The sequence below is a fragment of the Azolla caroliniana genome, unplaced genomic scaffold, assembly GCF_043228905.1.
Source record: "Azolla caroliniana isolate FFs.n. ecotype wild unplaced genomic scaffold, voAzoCaro1.0.p SCAF_6, whole genome shotgun sequence".
NCBI lineage: Eukaryota > Viridiplantae > Streptophyta > Polypodiopsida > Salviniales > Salviniaceae > Azolla > Azolla caroliniana.
This window is the reverse complement of record NW_028230441.1, coordinates 1,652,873-1,675,328: the sequence shown is the minus strand read 5'-3', so window position 1 is coordinate 1,675,328 and position 22,456 is coordinate 1,652,873. Positions and strand designations below refer to the sequence as shown.

The 22,456-nt window shown below is 38.2% G+C and overlaps 1 protein-coding gene across 1 annotated transcript; it reads right to left on the bottom strand.

Annotated features, from left to right (window-relative positions):
- Positions 1–484: 484 nt before the first annotated feature.
- LOC147862468 (putative glycosyltransferase) lies at positions 485–20,257 on the bottom strand. Its single transcript, XM_087321720.1, has 16 exons — positions 20,014–20,257; positions 13,549–13,659; positions 11,819–11,877; positions 11,606–11,748; positions 10,484–10,681; positions 9,038–9,237; positions 8,864–8,960; positions 8,285–8,779; positions 8,028–8,150; positions 7,871–7,954; positions 3,895–4,226; positions 3,574–3,819; positions 3,421–3,487; positions 3,146–3,323; positions 2,876–3,059; positions 485–841 (listed from the first exon to the last, which is right to left on the bottom strand). The coding sequence occupies exons 1-16, from the start codon at positions 20,139–20,141 to the stop codon at positions 694–696; spliced, it is 2,793 nt and encodes a 930-aa protein (XP_087177846.1). The 5' UTR covers positions 20,142–20,257; the 3' UTR covers positions 485–693.
- Positions 20,258–22,456: the final 2,199 nt, after the last annotated feature.

Sequence of the window (22,456 nt, the reverse complement as noted above, 5' to 3'; positions counted from 1 at the left end):
AGGAAGAAATGTGAAGACATTAGGCCAAAATCAGAATATTACATTTCAAACATCAACCCCGAATGTTGGGTTCAATAGAAGGCAAGAATGCCAATTGATCATGTTCAACCTCACCTCATTACCAACATGAGTATTAACTCTTTCAGAGCCCTCACTCATTTGCACTTGATCACACAAGCTAGGTATTGAAGCTGGATAATGGCATCAAAATATGTCAAATATCACTTGATCACACAAGCTAGGTATGCAAGGGCTTGTCGAGGATAAATATCACTTGCTTTTAAATGTTCAGTGTGACAGCCATGATGACATATTAACATGGGGTGATGTCAAATGACTTGAATGTCACGCTAAAGAAAACTTAGGACCTTTATGAAAACTCGAGTTTTTATTTTTGTTGCAATATTTTTATTTATTCTGATGTAATAATCTTTTAAAAGCCTGTATTGACTGTCATTGTACTTTTGAAACACCAAAAGGGAAATGATTACAAGGAAATGATTATTGATCATTTACTTTGGAATTGTTTGCAGGGACAATATTGTGCTCAGCACCTATTCACAAGAAGCAATCTAGCCATTTAAATAGTTGTTTTAGCTGAATAAATGAATACCATCCAATAAATGAATACAATACAAAAGATGGCGTGATTACCCACAAGAAGCTAACGATACCATCCATATAGATAAACAATCAGACATGTGAAGTAGAATTCTCATACTCTTCTAAGAAGCCCCACACTCTTTGTTCTATTTCTTTCCATGATCTTGCTGTCTTCAATTCTTTCCAGATGCTGAAAATGGCACCAAGTGCATTGTCCTCATGCAAGATCGAGTAGCACCTGCTAAAATGTACTAATCATTAGTACCAATCTAGTACATTATATCTGTCAAGAGAGAAAACTGGGTTAAATCGGCGTCATCACTAACTGAATAGTGTCAAAGATAGATTCAATGTGGCATCCTAACACAAGTTATTCTATTTATCATAGAACCACGAGATCTAACTATTTGTAGGTGACAGCCCTAGGACTATAGTATCTCCTTCTACAGTCTAGATTTGCTTTATTCCAGCATTTATTCATCTGATTTTCTGGACCTGACACTGCACAGTATTATTTCCATAAATGCATATGTTAAAACGCCACTATCATTTTTGTATTGAAAGGCTTTGAGCCTCACTAAGAAATTGTTTATTTTCTGCTACTGCCAGCCTTTTTGGCATATAACTTCTGTTCGTAACATTTTTCTCAAGTGGTATCACAGTTGTGATGTCTGCATACGTCTATTTGTTTCTTTCTCCCATCAAACTTTGTTTTCTTTGGGCAGCCAATATCTGTGATTCTTTTTTTTTACCCATTTCTATCCCTCCAAACAACGATATTGGGAACACAACAATCTAATTCACAGCATGGGAGGGATTCTAAGGCCCTCAATACCACGATTCCTCAAATTCTTAAAAAGTCTGTTCTAGTAAATGGTGACCTTGCTGCAATACTAAGGTTTGCGGTATATTGCTGAAGGGACTGAGCCCAATCATAAGTCTACTTCCATTGTTGCATTCTTAGCACCCGCGCAAGCTGCAATTGATTTTTAGCTTATTAAAAATGATTGTTTGTGCTCATGCTCTCCAACATGAAGTTCCAAGCCTCATGTTTCAGAGCATGAAGGGCATGAAACCATGCACACAACCATCTTTGTCCAATCAAGAGTCAAAGGTGAAACAATAAAAGAAGCCTTAAGAAGTGGCTAAATCCCTTTAACAATGTTATACAAACAATGTATTGCAACAAGGTCATCATCATCGGTGTTTTTTTCCTAATCTAGATAGTTGGTTCCATCTGGGTTAGCCATCTGGGTTAGACGCTTTGGAAGTTGAGAAATGATGAACGCCAATAGATGCATTCGAAACCATCAAAACCTAGCCCTCCACACAACTTCCGTGATGTCTAAAACAAATCCTTCATGATACACATCTTTCTGATGTTAATATTCAACAACATGCAGCCACCTCATCAACACCTTGTAAATCCCAACAACCTCATAATACATGCAACTTTGCCTGATTGTATAACGTCCCACAAACACATGAGCCTACTAGAAGCACTTGGTCTTGCTCCATGAAATGCAACTACAGAGGAAGACTTGATTCCATTAAGAGGAATCATGCATGGTAATTGGTCCCACGTCCCAACTACAATTTGCTCCCAACTGGCTGGAGTGGACTATGAGGAGGCATTTTCTTGAACAGCAGAATATGCTTCTATCCGGTGTGGCCAACAATTTTCTGCCCACTATAGTTTGAGTACTTCCCAAATGGACGTCAAGTTTGTCTTTATGAATGGTGACTTAATGTAAGAATTCTATATGGGGCAGCCCCTCATCTTAGGTCAGCAAAGTAGGGTCTATAGACTGAAGAAAGCCTTGTTTATTTTCTACTGGTCTGTTGCTTAGTTTTTGTTTTCTGCTGCTACTAACTTCTGGTTCACCATGAAACGTTTTTGCCCTCCAACCATAATGTGAAATAAGCCTTAGTCAGGTTGAACATTGAAGCAATTCTTAGAGTTGAGGAGCTTAAGTAATTAATTCATTAAGACGATGGAACATGGTCCCATATCCCCCTATTGCAAGTTACTTTGATAGCAGCATTATCTCGACAATACACTTAGGTAGATTTAATGAGATGTTATCATTAAGATATCTTGGATGTACAGGCCAGCGATATTCCTCTAGCCTGTCTCCACATCCCTTTTGTGTGTATATTCCTTTGAAACAGAATTTCAAATTTCAGAGAACCATACAATAATCAGAAAATGAATTCAGACCGTTTGTTTTAATCAACGTTAATGCATAACATGCAATAAAAAAAGTATTACATTGCTCGATACGAAAGCTTGTTTACTGCTGTTTCAGGATTTGCTGGTTGTCCCAAAGTTGTTGATAGTTCATTGGATTTTGATGTTAGTGGGAGGTTATAACTTGCTAGGAACTGATTCATAAAGTGAACATCACCTCGGAAGACATCTAGAAAAATTGGCAGCATTTCATACAGTGGATCACCTACAATAAATAGAAAATTTATTATAATCTGGTAAAGCTTACATACTTGGACAGTAAGAAAAATTAGATGCATGCAATATGCTCACCAAGACAAACATCTCCAAAGTCTAGGATGCAACATCCTTCTATTTTTCCAATATTCTCAACATTTGGTATATGATGATCAATCTCGTCTGATCCATTTGATTTACTTGACTTTACCAGTATATTTTCATCATTTACATCCATGTGAAGCCAAACAGGTTTTGTTGTCTTTATATCCACCTAAAAATGGTGTCACTCAAATTGAATAAGCAAAACCTCAATTTGATTAGATCCGTAACGAGAGAAAGACATTGAAAGTTATCATATCACTACCTACCAACATTACAGGATCAGCTGGAAGATAATCCTCTACTTGTTTAACCAAATGGTTAGGGATAATTTCCCTATGATTCACAGGCAAAGTTTCAATTCAGTTTATTCATCACCAGATAAAATAATAAACACCAGCAACACTACAAGGACAGATTACCATTCCTCCAGCTCTGCAATGATGTCTCGTTGTTGCCTTCTCATCATGCCAATGAATAATGACCATTCACCCATAACTTTAAAGGCCCATGGTTTATTGTGATTATCAGAGGGTACTATCTCTGGTTGACTTTTTCCATTTACAACAGAATACACTCGAGGAATTGGCAGACAATGTAGATTTTTTATCTGCTCTCCCAGAAAGCTGCTGACGTCTAAAATGTCTCTCTCGTTCATTGATTTACGCCTGAAAAACATGTTCTGTTAGTCCATCGATCAAGTTTCTATAATAATTTTCCAGAAACCATGGAAAGTATCTCACATGTAACAAAATTCTTTGTCATCATATCGAGAAGTAATAATATATGGGTAGCATGGATTCTCACAATCAGGTTCAAGATAATCATCTTCACAGGAATTTAAATATGATGGATTTATGGCTGCCTGGTTCCATCTTGCTCGGTGGAAGTCCCCAAATGAGGTACTTTGCTTTTTGTGGATCTTCTGAAGCTTCTTTTTTGGATCATTCCTTCCATCCCATTCAACAACTTTGTATACTCCAGCTCCATAATAAATGACACCACTGGCAAGAATACTTGGAATTGCATGTTTCAAAGGCGTTTCTGACTTCTGTAACTCGGAATAAAATTGCAACTGCAAGGTCATCGTAAGAACATATAAGTATGCATATTCTAAACAGATTTTTCCTTTGAAAGATCTCCAACAAATCATTGAGGAGAAATATGACACTACAACATCAAAATAGACCCATTAGGCATAGTGTGTGAACACGTGCTTAGTCGGCCATGAGCATTAAAGGCCCAATACAAGTCATTCTTAGGGGAGGGTGTCGAGAAAGAAGCTCAACATGTATAATTGTTACACTTAATGTGTATCCTACGAAAGCTTTGGTGTGAACATAGTTATAATAGTGTGAACCTAGTTAAGTAATTGTTGGGTGTGAACATACTTAGAATTAGTATGAACCTAGTTAAGTAGTTGTTAGATGTGAATATAGTTATAATAGTGTGAACCTAATAAAGTGGCCGTTGGGTTTAACAATCGGCAACGGTTCGGTTTGAACCGAACCAAAACACGAACCCGCGGCTTAACGGTTTTAACTGTTCGGTTCGGTTCAGGTTTAGGTTTTAAAAAACGGTTTGGTTTCAACAGTCAAAAACCATGGGTTAAATGGTTTTTTATTTTTCATTATTTATTTTATTTTAAAAAAATTTTAAAATTTGTTTTTAAACAATCTTTTTATTTTTAGACCTTATTCTTACAATTTAGGAAAAATAAAATTTAAAAAAAAATTAAAATAATGAAATATTATAAATTTAATAAATTTAAAATTTGACCTATGTTGAAAAACCGAAACCGTGGTTTTTACGGTTTGAAAAATGTTTAACGGTTCAGTTTAATGGTTTCGTGGTTCGGTTCGATTTGGTTCAAGTTTCAAAAAATTTAAACAATTCGATTCCAAACCAGTTCACCAAACCAAACCGTTGCCAATTGTTAGTTGGGTTTCCACCTACCTATAGAAACTGGTTATATAAACCATTCTATATCTTTGTAAGCAGTGCTCATTTTCCCTAATCTACTGATATTTCCTTAAGTCTTCTAAGTGATCTTGTTGTGTGAGAGTTAATCTAAGATCCTATCACGGACACACCAAGCGCGGACTAAGACGGAGCACAGATGATGAGGCTACGACGGAGTGATGAGGCTACGACGGAGCGATGGCGGAATGACACAAGAGCATAAAGATAGAGATGAAGACTAAGGAGAGAAGATGGGTGAAACGAGAATACTAGATTGATATGTCCATGACTGGCGTTATTCACCTTGAATTCCTTCAAGGTGAACTCAACTATTTATACTAAGTGGCATGCATACCTGTTGCACGCATGTGATACAATAGAGCATGTAGGCAGTAGGTACGCATGCATGTGCCAAGTGTTAATAATACAAGGGAGAAATTATGCACATGATGCTAGCTAAAACCTACAATGAGGAAGTATATACATGATTATATGCTAGATGTGTGGTTAACACATAACACTCGATTACAACATGGTTATGTCAAGAGTTCGAATCTTGACAGATCCCTGCATTTTCTACAATAATGTGTGTTGACATGCTTAGTGGTCATGGGGATTGAATGCCCACAACTAGTCATTCTTTGAAAACAAAATATTGCAATCATAGTATGAACCATGCGTACCATTCGTGCATTCGTGTTCGAGAATGATTCAATCATTCGAGAAGGGTAAACACCCTCGAAGAATGATAAATACTATACTTTTGGATAAATTATTTACTAGAAGGTAAAAAAAATTTCAAGGTAATTTTTTTTTTTAAATTGCAAAAAAAAAAACATTACCTTCTTAATAACAGAAATTACAACAAAATTACAGAAATTACAGAAATTACAGAAATTATAGAGAAATTACAAAAATTACAAAAATTATAGAAATTACAGAAATTACAAAAAAATTACAGACATTAGTGAAAAATTACAAAAAGTAATGGCCAGGAGAAGATGTGGTCACTGACTCACTATTAACTAGTGTGCACGATGCAAGCAGCAGATCGTTCAAGGAAAAGGGGGGAAAAGAGGTAAAAAACCAAAAAAAAAGGTAAAAAAAGGGAATTACAACAAAATTACAGAAATTACAAAAAAATTACAGAAATTAGCGAAAAATTACAAAAAGTAATGGCCGGGAGAAGATGTGGTCACTGACTCACAATTGACTAGTGTGCACGATGCAAGCAGCAGATCGTTCAAGGAAAAGGGGGGAAAGGGGAGGAGAGCAGAGCGTAGCGTTGATGTGCAGAGGAAAAGGGGGGAAAAGAGGTAAAAAACCCAAAAAAAAGGTAAAAAAAGGAGAAAAAGGAAAAAAAAAAACACGAATATTTGAATACCATTCGTGTTTGTTTTCCAACGTAGGAAAACGAATGATATAGTAGACGAACATGAATTTTACCTACTATGATTGCAATTGACATGTCATATGCATTTAATGACAGAATATTCTATATCACACTTTCTAATGTTGGCTTATTGTAGCTCCCTTTTTCTTAATGCAAACTCTTCTTGTTGTGTAGATCTCTCTCTCTCTCTCTCTCTCTCTCTCTCTCTCTCTCTCTCTCTCTCTCTCTCTTATTTGGTCTTATAGGCCATTTTGGCCTCTTAAAAGACGTTAATATATCTTTCTTCTCTCTCTCTCTCTCTCTCTCCTTTTCCGTAAAAAATGGCTTTCACTACGAAAGGAAAAAAAACACCTCCACGATAAGTTTACTACAAAGTATAGAACCTTTATAGGGAGCTAAATACTCCCACGACTCCAAACTCAATGCCACCCTACACAACAATTCAAATGGCGAATATGATGATATGTGACCTTGCATAGCTCTCTCTCTTCATGGTTGAGATTTCGTGACTTCTCTAGCACTGTCAACTGCCTCAAAAGAAGTTCTTTTAACTTTACAACATATTTTCTCACCCCAACTTGCGAATCAAAAGTGAAGGCATTCCGCATATTCCAATTGAACCATAACCCCCAATACCTCAAGCACTTAAAAATAATTTGGAAATGAGGCATTGGTTCCTTGTTCTCCATATGTGCAAAAACCCAACTAGGGGAGATAGGCTTAGTCCAATTAGAGACATCCCCACTAAACTGATACACCTCCAAACCATCCTTGCAATCGGGCATAAAAGAACTCAATGCCTACTATGTTCCAATTCCACCAAACAAAAGAAACACAATCCTTTAGTAATGTTTCTTTTTTTTAATGCATTCCCCAATGGTAAAGCTGCAACCATAACTCTCCAAATAAATACCTTAGCTCGTAGCATCAATCGAGAACAGCAACTTGCTTTGATCACATGAAACCACCAAGTAATGGGATTACGAAAACCCCATATCTTTATAACCCTTTCTTCCAACAACTTATGTTTGTCAATCAACTTGTGATAAGCAACATTTGATCATAGTCAATCTCTTATTTCCAACAAACCTTCAATCAAGCTCTTGAGATCCGCCATCTAACTCAGGAATTGGCTCATATGAAGATAGTATTTCTTGCAACTTATCCCAAATAAAGGTATAACCTTTTGGAATATGAAATGTTGACATTTTGGTATTTGTCTCCCTCCCTCTCTCTCTCTCTCTCTCTCCTCGCTTATTTGTCACACACACAACGAAACTCATACTCCAGTGCATACAAGAATCAAACCTTAGGTCTATTTCTTTACATTACAAAACTAGAATTATGAGAAAAACAAGTTATACCTCGGATGATAAACCATCGATAACTCTATCTTGGCTTGTTTCATCAAGATATAATTTGATTGCATTGCGTCCAACAAGAAACACCTGAAGTGCAATTTAAAAATAAGGAAAATGACTTCGTTTTTAAAATCTACGAATAAATACAAATGATGATTACCGGATTACTTCCATTTCCAACAGGTAACTTCTCTTCATCTGTTGGTGGAGGAAGGTTATGATAATTGCATATTGAGGCAACTTGTTCTAGCCAGCCTTCAGCATCAAATGCAATGCAAGCACCCTTTGGTTCCAAAAGAGACCATTAAGTGTCTTCCCTTTCATTTAAGATAATTAATGGATAATATAAATTGCAATACAGGTTCTTCTCGATGACTTGAATATAATTGAAGGTCACGAAAGACTTTATTAACTGACCTTCCAGATTAGCTGCCTCAAGTCTGGCCGCATGAGCCACAACCTGTTCAACCACTTGCGTAATGTCTGGGACTTTACATAACCACTTTTCACTAACTTAGTCACGGAAGAGTTTGAGTGATGATCAATAAGAGAAGATAAAAATTCAACTGTAAAGCTCCAATCAGATTCATAGAAACCCTTCGTTGTCATCTTATCCCCATTCCCATTAGCAGATGGCTCCAATGAAGAATCAACATTAGCTAACATATATTCATGCATAGCAAGTTTTCCTGCACGAGCAACTCCTCTGTGATGATAACCAGGCGTTAAGTCAATGCATACAAGCTCAAAATTTGTGGAATTCACAAAGTTTTGTGTTACAGCCACAGATGTCTCAAGGTTCAAAACACAGTGCCACCACCCACTTGGAACAAAGATGGTTTCACCAGGATTCTGAATGCACTCAAGCGGTTTATCGTCCTCTTTGAGGGTAGGATATACATCCAACCACCACTACAAGTTGGAATGAGAAAAGCATGTTATCATCAAACCATGTCATCTAAAAGAATATATGCCATTGATAGTAGTTGCAGAAACCTGAAGGGATGAAGGGCTGTCTGTGGCCATATCTCCATCTTCATCAACATGTATAGTAACTGATGGAGGGACATGCCCAGGAGGATAGAAAACCCATCTGCAAATCATTCCAAATCTTCTCATCTCGTGAAGCTACACACATCTCCCTAAACAAGATCATAAGATTTCCAATACCTCTTCCGACCTCTAATCAAGGTATTCCATGCACTTGTCAAAGCCGGATCAACATGCCATGATGCACCTGATCGAGGAGGACCAATAACTAACCACCTGAATGGAGGCCGTTCCGAATCATCCATAAAGCTGAACAGATCTTCTTTGAAAAATTCTGGCACTTGATAGTCTTCGATCAAACTTGGAGCAATTTCACCAAACTACAAACCAAATAATTAATTTGCACAATAAAAATGTTTTTCCCCGCATTGCCAATGTTGGTTTTACACGAACAAACATTCTATGCGAACAAATTTGATTTTATAGGTTTTCTTTCTCCATTGTTTTCTAGACGTTATTTTAATGAATTCCTTCTATCTGATTCACAATTTTTAGTGTGCTCATCACAGCCAGAAACAAAACATATGTGAATCTGCAGGAGGGACATTTCTACTTGCAAAAGTGGTCATAAAGGCAAGTAGATTTAATAAAAGAAACTAAAAATCCGAAAGAGTCCCACACAATGTTTTCATATTTATCATTTTCTAGCATTCCAAGAAGTAGCATATCATGAACATTGGCTAAATGGTAAGCTTTGAGGTCCATAAGGTGGAGGTTGTAGGTTCTATGTAATATATTTTAGTCCTATGGTTCAATATTGGTCTCTGTATCACGAATACATATATATACATATATGTATATACGTAGATTGACCCATGCGTGATATTCATGAAATTCGGCGTTCGTGAAATTCTTAATATTCGAGAATGAAAATTTGCCTCAAGAATATTATAAAACCATTCGTTTTAAATTTATATAATAAAATTTATTTAATTCACTAAAAATTTGATTCATTAACACATTAATTAAATCACTAAGACAATAATTAATTTACTAATACATTAATAATTAATTACTTCATTAACATAATAATTAACCTACTAATACATTAATTAATTTACTAATAAATTTCTTAATTCATTAAAACATTACTTAATTCATTGAAAAATATTAATTTATACATTAATAATCAATTAATCCATTAATAATTAATTAATTAGGGTTTCAGCTAAACTTAGGGTTTCAGTGAAACCCCGAGTTTGCAACCAAGAACAGGATGTAGGATTAGCGTGGAGCATGAGAGGAAGGTGAGGATGCAGGCCAAAAAGAAGAAATATGGTCGAAATTAGGATTTTAACTGAAATTAGGGTTCACTCGAAACCCTAATTTTCTGGCCGAGAACAGGATGCAGACGGAGGCGAGGGTGTAAGCACACACAGGGAACAGGGTGAGACTCCTCGGTTGCTGCTCACTGTTCACCCGCTTGCACAATTTTTTTTCCAAAGAAAACAAATAAATTTACATGTGAATATGTCAATCTATATATATGGTATGGACTGTAGAAGCATGGTCACTCACAGATCAACAAAGTCACAAAAAGGAGTTCAAAGTTCCATGTTTACCTGCCTTTGCATCAAAAATGTAAAGTGGATTCTCATCATGTTGATGCCTCATGTAAAATGCATAGTCTTCAAAACACATAAGGAGTTTCTTATCATCGTCCTCTCCAACTTTGAAAACACATTTTCCAAATTTCTCCGTGAAATAATCAATGTTCCATCGTTGCATGGCTGGCCATCTGTCAGCTAAGTTACCTAATAGGACCTGATGGACCAAAAACACAATTCTTAACATCATGTGTTGCACTGAACTTCAATCAGCAGCAAACATGCGATTATAGAACATAGGTACCTTCGTCACTGAAATCTAAGAGTTTGGGAAAGTATGTACATCCCCAAACAAAAGAAAATGGATAAGAAACAGTAAAGTAAACTACGACAAGAGGACGGTCATGCAAAACAATTTCCTTTTTGTTCCTTCTAACTGTGATTTATTACGATATATTATATGCTATCCAGCTATTAATGTTTTTTTTACTTTTACTGTCTTCCTTTTCTAGTTGATTAGTGAGTCATTTACTTTTCAATCTTTTAGCATCAGATTTTAGAATCTAGATGGATTAGCAATCAAGTTAAATCTGAACATGGTTTATTTGTATTTTAGCTACGCATGCAAAACTCAAGTTTGGGTTTCCATTTTCATTCCCTGTTTTGGAAACTCAAGAAACTTGTTTTCTTTGATTCTGGTTCCTATAGCTACAGGCAGCTATGAACGTAAACCAGTATCTGCAAATAATAAACTAGGCTGTACCAGCCCGTGGATCACCATTTCCTTTTACTTTCCTTTGTCACGCATTCTATTGTACATCTACATAGACAGCCTCTCCATGATCTCTTTTGTTTATTTGTTTCCATTTTGTTGATACTCTGATAAATGTAGTGGGAATCTTGTTGTTCAGGTGAGGAAGAAGATGTGGAAATGCTCAGGATCATGGTTACCCCAATTTTGAATTAATATAACTACCTACACTTTAAGCTGAAGAAGCGATATAATCAATATCAAGAATAAAGATGCAAGACTATACTAGACAGACTCAAAGCAATGCTATGAACAAGTTATTATTTCATAATATATATATAGTCCTAAGTTTTTCTGATGATTGTATAGAAGGGAGGCTTATAACTGTACCGGTTTTTTCCCATCATATGTAGATACAAATTCCTTAAAAGAAAGGTCGTGCTTTCTGTCTATCATTCCTTTATCAACACCAAAATATCTTGTATCTGCATTAGAACGGTACCATCTTCTGTATAAAAAGACAGAAGAAAATCCTGCAGACATAAGATCATTCAGAAACAAGCATTCTCCTCAAATAAGTTGTGAAGCTTCTGTTTTTCTCACCATCAAAATGAAGCTTGGTATTGGTGAATCCATGGGTAGCTCCATTATCCTTGGTTACTCTGCCAAAATGTGTCATTTAAACTAGTTACAGGATATAATAAATAGTTATTGCAAGGAAAGATGGGAAACATAGAGAGAGTATTATGGTGAATGGTATTGACAACACATTCGGAGAACAATAATTATCACAATGGCATGAAAATGTGTACAAAAACTGCCAGTCCGCATGAGATTACCAAAACAGGGATGAATGCAGCACCAATGAATTCCTATTCCATGAAGTTAGCTTTCTCTATCGACTACAGCTCAGGCTCCCTACAGGGGTGAAGTTACATGGGATGAATTCTGACATATTATCCCCACTCAACTATAGCTTGGACTGGTCTGTGCTTTACTTCAGCCAATTAACACATTATCTGATTTGAATCAAATGATCGGAGAAACATATTGAGAACTCTAGATGTACCAATATGATCACATTAGGCGAAATTACCATTGTATATTTGAGGAAGGCTTTGGAACCCAACACCAGGCTATGCAGTTTGATCCTAGAGGACCATAGGTGTTCGGGTTTTCTTCACATGGAGCTTCAGAGGCAGACAAGCCTCTTAAAAAAAGAAGAGACTTGTAATGAGGTGAATGGCCGAAAGGTAATGCAAAGGAAAGGCGAGAATGCCCCAAGCTGCAATAGAAGTATGCAAGCCAGAGCCATAGAGCGTCAACACGAAAACAAAACCATGAGACCCAATCAACCATTGAGACAATGTGCGCCTCAACCTGAATATACACCATACAGCCTGAATATGAGAACAAAACCATGAGGCTTAAACACTGAATTCCAGGCCAACCACTGAGACAATGCACGCCTCAACCTGCCTCATTAAGAAAACACCAACATCCAAATGAGTATGCAGGAGGGATCTCTACTCTCATCATCATTTTCCAAGAAATCCTTGATACCCTGGTGGAAACTCACTTAGCAACACCAAAGTGCTGACCAATGATGTCAGCATTAAGGTAACATGTGAAAGTGCAAGCAACAAAGAGTATGTACATTCACACTCAAAGAAACAAACCCCAAGGGATCTAATAGACACAATACTGCCTACAAACATAAGTCGGACAAACATCCCAGCCATGGCTGCCATCTGGGTACTCCTAATGATAAGATATAGCACGGTAACCCCCCCAACCTGACACACTTGGGTACATGTGCATAAAGCGGCTGAAACAAACCCGAAGGGATCCAATAGATACAATACTTCCTAGGAACATAAGTCGAACAAACATCCTAACCATTGCTGCCATTTGGAGACTACTGAGGATAAGGTATTGCAGCTGTAAAACGGGGTGTCCCACCCCCAGCCTGAACCACTTGGAGACACCCACTCAGGTACATTTGCATAAATAGGCTGATTTCACAGGAAGGGCACAGTGCTGCAAGAGGGGCTGCAAGGCTAAAGTCTCTCTGTTTTCTATTTCTTTTTCTTTTTTTCCCTTCACAATATTTTATTATACAACATTATGGATATAATTTCACATGATCACTTTCAAACGTCAGATGGACCACATCAGTTAAAAATATCACACAGACGCATCAGCAAGTTGTTCTGGGGACAAATGTGAAGAAGTCTGCAAGGTGATTAGTAACAGCAGTAAAAGTAGTACATGGATTATTTGCAATAGTGAGTAAATGCAGTGAGTGGATAATTTTGTGAAGCATAACTCACTTTTGCAATACCGTGTGCTTCCAAGTACCCGAATATCGAAGCAATCCTTCATGAGTATTTAAGCATAGCTTCATCCACAATGGATCCTCATTGCAAAATATGTAGAAGACACTACATTCAACAACATTCAATGAATTAATATTGATTCCCCAGTTTTTCATGATAAAAGTTTGTCTTCAAATTGGTAAATGGTTGTAAAGGAAAAGGTTCAACAGCATAAGAACCAAAAATAATGACAAATACATAGCAATGGCCTTCAATGAAATATGGGCTGATGTATGCCATGGTTCACCATATCAAAGCTATAAATCATTAATAATATTGACTGTTGATTTTTACATTTTGATTATTTATTCCCTGATGCTGAAAGGAAAATAACTATCTGTATATAAAAGTCCAACAAAACAAAAACCAAAAAGTATACTAAATTGTTAGATATAATCAATGATCAGCCCCAAGTTGTAAATCTATCCCCATATGTGCTCTTAGAGTGCACATTTTGTGATAGCGCCCCAAATGAGGAGCGGCTAGTGTGCAACTCGACCATATGGGTCGATAAGGTGTTAATCTAGGAAACCGTAGATGCGTAGGACACAATATATTTAGGAAAGAGAGAAATAGATAAAAGGATTGGCTAATCAAGTCAGCTAGAATATTTTGTGGGCAAGTTACGATGTACTTAGTCTTGAAGTATGCGTCATTGACTTCAAGATAAGTATTATCTAGCACTAGCCTGTACCTAGGGAGTTGGGTCATATTAAATGACAAGTCAGTTGACAGAAAAGGAATATCTCCACTACTGTCAACTGACTTGCACATTTATACTAAGACCAAACATAGATTATAAGTCACTTTTCTCACACAGTGGTCAGATTGATCATTAGTCCCCACTAATTTTGTAGTGAGCCGGTCCATATCCTATCTAAGCTCTAAGGTGTGAGCGCATGGGAAAACTACCATTTTGAACTACTCTCATACGTAATAGAAATTCTGTTTTCATATATCCATCTCTGCAGTTGTAACTCTATATACCTATCTACTCGATTCTCAATATTTCTAATATGGTATCAGAGCAAAGAGGTTGATCTAGATTAGGTATATACGGGTAGTTGCTGTCTAGCAACAGAGAGAAATAGAGAGAGAGAGAGAGAGACAGAGTATCAATGGCCTTGTCCACGAATGTTGCAGCTGCTCCATTGCGCATTCGCCCACCTCCATTGTCTGATGGAAAGCTAGATGGAACCAACTACACTCTATGGAAGTTCAAAATGTCTGCCATTTTGGATTCCTACGAGTTGTTGGAAACAATCATGGGACCCACAGGGGGAGACCCTGAGCCCATGGCAACCTTTGACCCTGCACACCCTACCACATCAATTCCTCCAAATGCTGATCTACTTCGAGCCTGGAAGAGAAGGAATGCTGATGCGCTATGTACCATAGTCACTGGTGTATGTGACTCCGTACTAACACTAGTGCAACATACAACTAGGGCACATGAAGCTTGGAGCATATTGGCCAGCCAGTATGAGACCAGAAACTATCCAAGGATACTAAACCTCGAAAATCAGCTTGCTGCAGAGAAGCTCGCTGATGGAGAGAAAGTAGAATCCTTTGTAAAAAGGATTAAGGATCTTCAAGATCAGCTGGCGGCTGTTGGAGTAGTCGTCTCTCAAGAGGATATGGCTCATCGGTGCATTCGAGTACTTCCTTTCAAGTATGATGGCATTGTGACAGCATTGAACACTCAGGTTCGACCCACTCCTTTAAAATTTGATGAACTAAGTGCAATGCTGCTTGAAGAGGAGCTTCGGCTGAAGACAAGAGAAGAAAGGGAAGATTCAGCATTTGTCTCTAGGACTAAGGGTGAAGGGGCATCCAATTCAAACAATGCGAATAGGATACCGAAGAAGAAGAAGTTCAATGGATCGTGTTTCTACTGTGACAAGAAGGGTCACACAATCAAGGATTGTCGAAAGAAGATGGCGGATGAGAAGAATGGTTCTAATAAGACTTCTTGGAGAGAGCCCGAGTCCGCTAACAATGTCGTAGATGAACTTGAGTTATGGGTCGCAACTGAAGAAGTGTGTTCTTCAGTTGACACTCAAGTTGTTGATGAGTCTTGGATTCTCGATAGTGGAGCATCCCGACATATGACCAGTAATCGTGACTGGTACAGTTCTTGGACACCTCTACAAGAGCCCATCAATGTTGTGGTCGGGAACAATGCTCGATGTCCGGCCAAAGGAACCGGAACCGTCTCCCTCAAAGCAACGACCGGTGGGACAAAGCATCTCTCTCAAGTGTTGTACGTGCCAGATCTGAAGAAGAATCTACTGTCCATTTCTGCACTGACTGACAAGGGTCTTGATGTTCGATTCAAGAAGTCGGGTGCAGAAATAACAGATTCTGCTGGCAAGGTTGTAGGAATAGGGGTGAGGCGCAACAATCTCTATGAGCTGAGCGCGTTTACCATTTCTACTGACCACAGCACAAGTACCAACACAAAGCAATGGCATGAGAGATTTGGGCATCTCAACGTTGCTGTGTTGAAGGAGATGAAGAAGTCGAATATGGTAGTTGGGTTGCCAACCCTATCTGACTTAAGTCATGTTTGTGATGCTTGTATGATGGGCAAGCATCAAAGATCAGCCATTCCAAAAGAGAGTCAAAATCGGGCAAAGACTCCTCTACAGCTAATACACATTGACCTCTCTGGAAAACTGGTGACTCCTGCAATGGGTGGATCTCTCTACTATATGCTAATAGTCGACGACTTCAGCAGAAAGATGTGGGTTTACTTCCTTCGGGAGAAGGCTGAAGCTTTTAAAATCTTCAAAAGATGGCATAAGTTTGTCGAGCGAGAGTCTGGAAAGTTAGTGAAGGAGCTACGCTCTGATCGAGGTGGAGAATTCTTATCAATAGAATTCTGTGAGTATTGCAAAGAGCATGGAATTAAGCGCCAACTTACAACTGCCTACACCCCACAACAAAATGGCGTTGTCGAACGTCGAAATCGAACAGTTGTCGAGATGGCTAGGTGTATGTTGAAGGCACAAGCGCTGCCCGACCCATTCTGGGCTGAAGCAGTGAACACAGCAGTTTACATCCTCAATCGGAGCTACACGAAGGCACTTCAAGGGAAAACACCCCAAGAAGCTTATTCAGGCAAGAAACCTTCAGTGCTGCACTTCAGAACCTTTGGGTGTATGTGCTACGCACATATTCCAGATGTGAGCAGAAAGAAGTTGGATGCTAAAAGCAAAAAGTGTATCTTTCTCGGATATAGTGAAGAGTCAAAGGCCTATCGACTCTACGATCCAGAGGCAAGAAAGATATTGACAAGCCGCGATGTGGTGTTCGATGAGGAACAACCACAGCTAGCTGAGAACAACGATTCTCAAGTTATCTCATCAACTGAAGAAGTATTTTACCCAATCCCGACCCATTATCCAAAAAAGGAAGCTGAACCATCTGATGGTAATGGTTCACTAGTTCAGCCTATGCCAGTCCCACATGTAAAGAAAATACCTAAGTGGGCTCAACAACTCTTCAATGATCATACTCCTAAAGTTGAGTTTCCTGAAACTTCAACTGATGGATTACGAAGATCAAGAAGAATACAGGAGCAAGGAAGAACCTCTGACCACATTGTCAACATGGCTCTGATGGTGGACATCATAGGCTCAGTGAGTGAGCCGACCTCGGTGGAGGAAGCTATGGCCGACCCGAAGTGGAAAGAGGCGATGATATCAGAATATGATAGCATCATGAAAAATGACACATGGGAGTTGGTAGAGAGGCCAACAAAGAAGAAGGTGATAGGCACGAAGTGGGTATGGAAAGTAAAGTATAAAGCTGATGGCTCTTTGGAGAAATTCAAGGCCAGGCTAGTAGCGCAAGGATACTCCCAAATTGAAGGGTTCGATGTACAAGAAACATTTGCCCCGACAGCTCGCATGACAACAATTCAAATGGTCATAGCGTTGGCTGCTTCAAGAGGATGGCCGATTTATCAAATGGATGTCAAATCAGCATTTCTGAATGGGCATCTCAAGGAGGAGGTATATGTGACACAACCACCGGGGTTTGAGATACCGAATTCAGAAAACAAAGTTTGCAAGCTGAAGAAGGCACTATATGGTCTAAAGCAAGCACCAAGAGCTTGGAACAAGAGGATAGACAGCTTCTTACGATCAATCGACTTTAAGCAATGTGCTTCGGATGCAAGTATGTATGTCAAAATGAAGGACGGGAAACAAGTCATCATTATCATTTACGTGGATGATCTAGTACTTACTGGTGACCATGAAGAGTGCATTGGCCAAACACAAGAGTGTTTGAAAACTGAGTTTGAAATGACAGACTTGGGGATTCTACACTACTTCCTTGGAATTGAGGTTTGGCAAACCTCGGTCGGCATCTTCATGTCACAAAGAAAGTATGCAACAGAGATCTTGAAGACCTTCGGGATGATGGACAGCAAGTCGAAGTCGACTCCAATGGAGTCAAACTGCAAGCTATCCCAAGAAGACTCATCACCAATGGTTGACATAAGGAAGTATAGACAACTAGTAGGAAGTCTAATTTTCCTATGCAACACTAGGCCGGATATTTGTTTTGCAGTCAATGTGGTGAGTCGATTCAGCAACAAGCCGAAGGAGACTCATTGGAAAGCTGCTCTACGTGTATTAAAGTACATTGTGGGTACTTTAAATTATGGAATCTTCTACAAGCCAACAATTGACCAACTTAGTGGATATTGCGACTCCGATTGGGCTGGAGATAGTGATTCCAGAAAATCAGTTTCTGGATATTGTTTTTCAATAGGATCTGGAGCTGTTTCATGGAGTAGTAAAAAACAACCAACAGTGGCACTATCTTCAACGGAGGCAGAATACAAAGCAGCATGCATAGCGACATGCGAGGTAGTTTGGCTAAGAAGAATCCTTATGGATGTGGCAGTCCCAATAAGGACGGCAACGGTATTGAGGTGTGACAATCAGAGTTGCATGGCCATTGCCAAGAACCCCGTATTTCATGCACGTACTAAACACATAGAGATTCAGTATCACTATGTGCGGGAGCTAATAAATGATGAGATTGTGGAGCTTGAGTACTGTCCAACATCAGAAAATGCTGCAGATATCTTCACAAAGGCGCTTGGAGCAGAACAGTTGCAACAACCCCTTCGACGACTAGGTGTTGGCCCAATTCCAAGTGAATTCAATGGGTTGATCATTGAGGGGGCGTGTTAGATATAATCAATGATCAGCCCCAAGTTGTAAATCTATCCCCATATGTGCTCTTAGAGTGCACATTTTGTGATAGCGCCCCAAATGAGGAGCGGCTAGTGTGCAACTCGACCATATGGGTCGATAAGGTGTTAATCTAGGAAACCGTAGATGCGTAGGACACAATATATTTAGGAAAGAGAGAAATAGATAAAAGGATTGGCTAATCAAGTCAGCTAGAATATTTTGTGGGCAAGTTACGATGTACTTAGTCTTGAAGTATGCGTCATTGACTTCAAGATAAGTATTATCTAGCACTAGCCTGTACCTAGGGAGTTGGGTCATATTAAATGACAAGTCAGTTGACAGAAAAGGAATATCTCCACTACTGTCAACTGACTTGCACATTTATACTAAGACCAAACATAGATTATAAGTCACTTTTCTCACACAGTGGTCAGATTGATCATTAGTCCCCACTAATTTTGTAGTGAGCCGGTCCATATCCTATCTAAACTCTAAGGTGTGAGCGCATGGGAAAACTACCATTTTGAACTACTCTCATACGTAATAGAAATTCTGTTTTCATATATCCATCTCTGCAGTTGTAACTCTATATACCTATCTACTCGATTCTCAATATTTCTAATATAAATTTATATCGACAGTGTTTCATGAAATTTTGCAGATATGTAAAATCTTTACATTTTCTTGATGTGTGATAAAATGCACAGTATCAATGGCCTTTCATCAAATATAGCAAACTATGTGAAAGCTTTATATTTTCTCCATGGACTGTATCAATGACATTCCATCAAATATAACATATTATGTGAAATCTTTATAGTTTTGGTTTCCTGATGCACTGTCTCAACGAGCTTTCATCAAATATAGTATATAGTATGCGATATTTACTTTTTCTTGATCTCTGGAAGATCCAAACAATGCTTTTGGCCAAATTCAAGTTAGACATGATCAATTAATTTATTGATAAAACTGCGAGCATTGTGTAGCAAGAATCCATAGACTTGTACACAATGTTCTTGGTAAAAATTAAAGTTTTATATGGCTGCAGTTCTTCATAGTTCAGATTCAACACATTGATCAACGAGATAGAGAACTCTGAGCATGAATGGTAGCATATATATAAATAAACTTCAAGCATTTCGTAGCTAGGAACAGAAAAAAGAGAACAAAAAATCAAAGAGAGATAGAACGACAATACACGTACCTGCTAACGCAGGAGAGGATCGTCAAATCTTTCGCTTCAAGAAGCTCCAAGATGCAGCAGATGATCTCATCAGAAAGGACCTGGAAGCGACCTAATGCATCGCTTCGGCGGTTCCAGGGCTCCTCCATGGCAGGGCAGATCTGTAAGGTACAATCATGAGCTGCTTAATCTCCCTCCAACCTCGACTTCTTTCGTCTTCCTTCTGATGCGTGTCAATTCATTGACTTGGATTTCAACGCGTTAATCTCCCTGCGACACAATTTCCCGCGTTAATTACCAAAGTACCCTCCCCCTCGTTTCCCACGACATCTCTCCAAAACTCCCAAACACTTACTTACGTACCCACCCACTGCTACTTCATGTCAAACGCAATGTTTTGATGTTATATTTTGGGCTGAAACTTGGAGCATGATGCAAAAACGCATACCTAAAATAGATGGCTACCTTATAAAATCGATATGGCCTCAACCCTCAAAGGAATATTGGACATGCAGGGATATTTACCATGAGAGATTAGATCATTATACAAGATTGTGTAAGTATAATGATTATAAGTGATACCTATGGTTAGAGATTAATTTGGGCTAAGAGAATCTCCACATGGTCGAATCGACATTCCTCATAAAGAGTCAAACTACTATAGTACATTTGGGTTGGAACGTGACGATTCTTTCACATATTTATGTGAAGACATACTTGTTTTTGAGAAGTTTGGTAAAGTGTTGATTATGGGAGAATTTAATGATAGTGTTGGAAAATACCATTATATGGATATCACGGAAAAAAATAAGTGGATCCTTGTCTATTACATGAAAGGATTGTATTATGATGGATTATGAAAGAATTATTGTGCATATGCTTGACTACAAAAACTTGATTGTCTAAAATGGCATAAATGGTTTTCCTTTGACAAATGTACTTATATGTTTACAAGCCTCAAGTGGAGGAAGTGTAGTCGAATATGTATATATGAAGGCATGTGATCTATCCATGGTGAATGCATTTAAAATTGTTGCTCTATCCCTAGACTCAAACCATTTGCCCTCATACCTTACACTCTCACACTTTATCAATAAATGTGGTACGGTGAAAGAGGAAAGAAGATACATCATTCGACCTTGTTACAATAAAGTTATGATATATGCAAAAGAAGTTGGGAACCATTTGTCAAAACTCTCTTCAAGTAATGATGTTAAAGAAATTTGGCAACGCTTGAAAGATGTCATCCTTGAGGTAGGATATCAACAATATCGAATGTGTGTTGGTGGACATAAAAGAGGTAGTTTCCCATGTAATTCTTGGTTTGATAAGGAATGGTCTCCTACATTCACGGCAATTCCTAACAAAAAAGAGATGGGAAAGGGAAGTAACCTCTTGACGAGGTGAACCATGTCATTGATATAGAGGGGAGGGATCAAACCTTCCCCTAGTGTTGGTTTGCAATATAAAGTAAGTAAGTTTTGACACAATAGACTAGGTGAACGAAGTGCTAAAGTCGTGTATATATCTCAAACTATATATGTTTGCAAAAGGGGGAAGTGAACGGGTCATGGCATGGCATTAATATAAAAAGGTAGCAAGGAGAAAGAAAAGGCAATACTTCCAAATGCAAGAAAGGAAAAAGAAAAGGTTGTTTAAGCTCTAACCAAGCCTAGCATGGAGACAACTTAATGGTTAGAAGGAAGATACCAAAGGTGAATTCACGATCAAGAGATGCTAGAATATGTACAAAGCCTATAAATGCATGAGGGAGTGGCTCTTATGGCAAGAACGTTGAAACTCCTTGGAATACATGATGCATTGATCTTGAAGATGCCAATAAGGGAACAACGAAGATGGCTAATGGGAAAGCATTGATGTAACTCTCATTACAAGACAATTCTTAAAATGGGCAATGCCAAGTATTCATCATCGGATCATGACATCATAGATCAAGCTATTAAAGAGGGTTTACCAAGTGATTGGTTCATGATTTGGATTAAGACCATTTTTAAGGTTGAAGATAATAATAAATATTGAAGTATGGTAAAATCATGGTGAGCTTAACTATTCCTAAATTGTATAGCACTATCATGGAGCAAACGTAAGTGCATAGACTGAAAGTCAAAACAAATGAGCACTTGGGCAAGCAATTTTTTAGACCAAAACACTCCATGATAGATCATTTTGTTACATCAAAAGTAATTATGGAAGAAAGTCGACTACAAGGAAAGACATTCTATTGTTGCTTTATTGATTTAAAAGAAAAACATTTGTCTTCTTTTATTTGTTTTACACACAATCATAAAGATGTCTTCATCTAATTGTTTGTTTGTTTACATATGCATGTTAAGATGAGAAGCCATTCCGTAAAGGTTTTACCACAATCATGAGATGATCTTATCACAAAGTGTGCATACATCTTGCTAGCTTAGCAATCACTCCTCTCAGGATAAGGCACCAA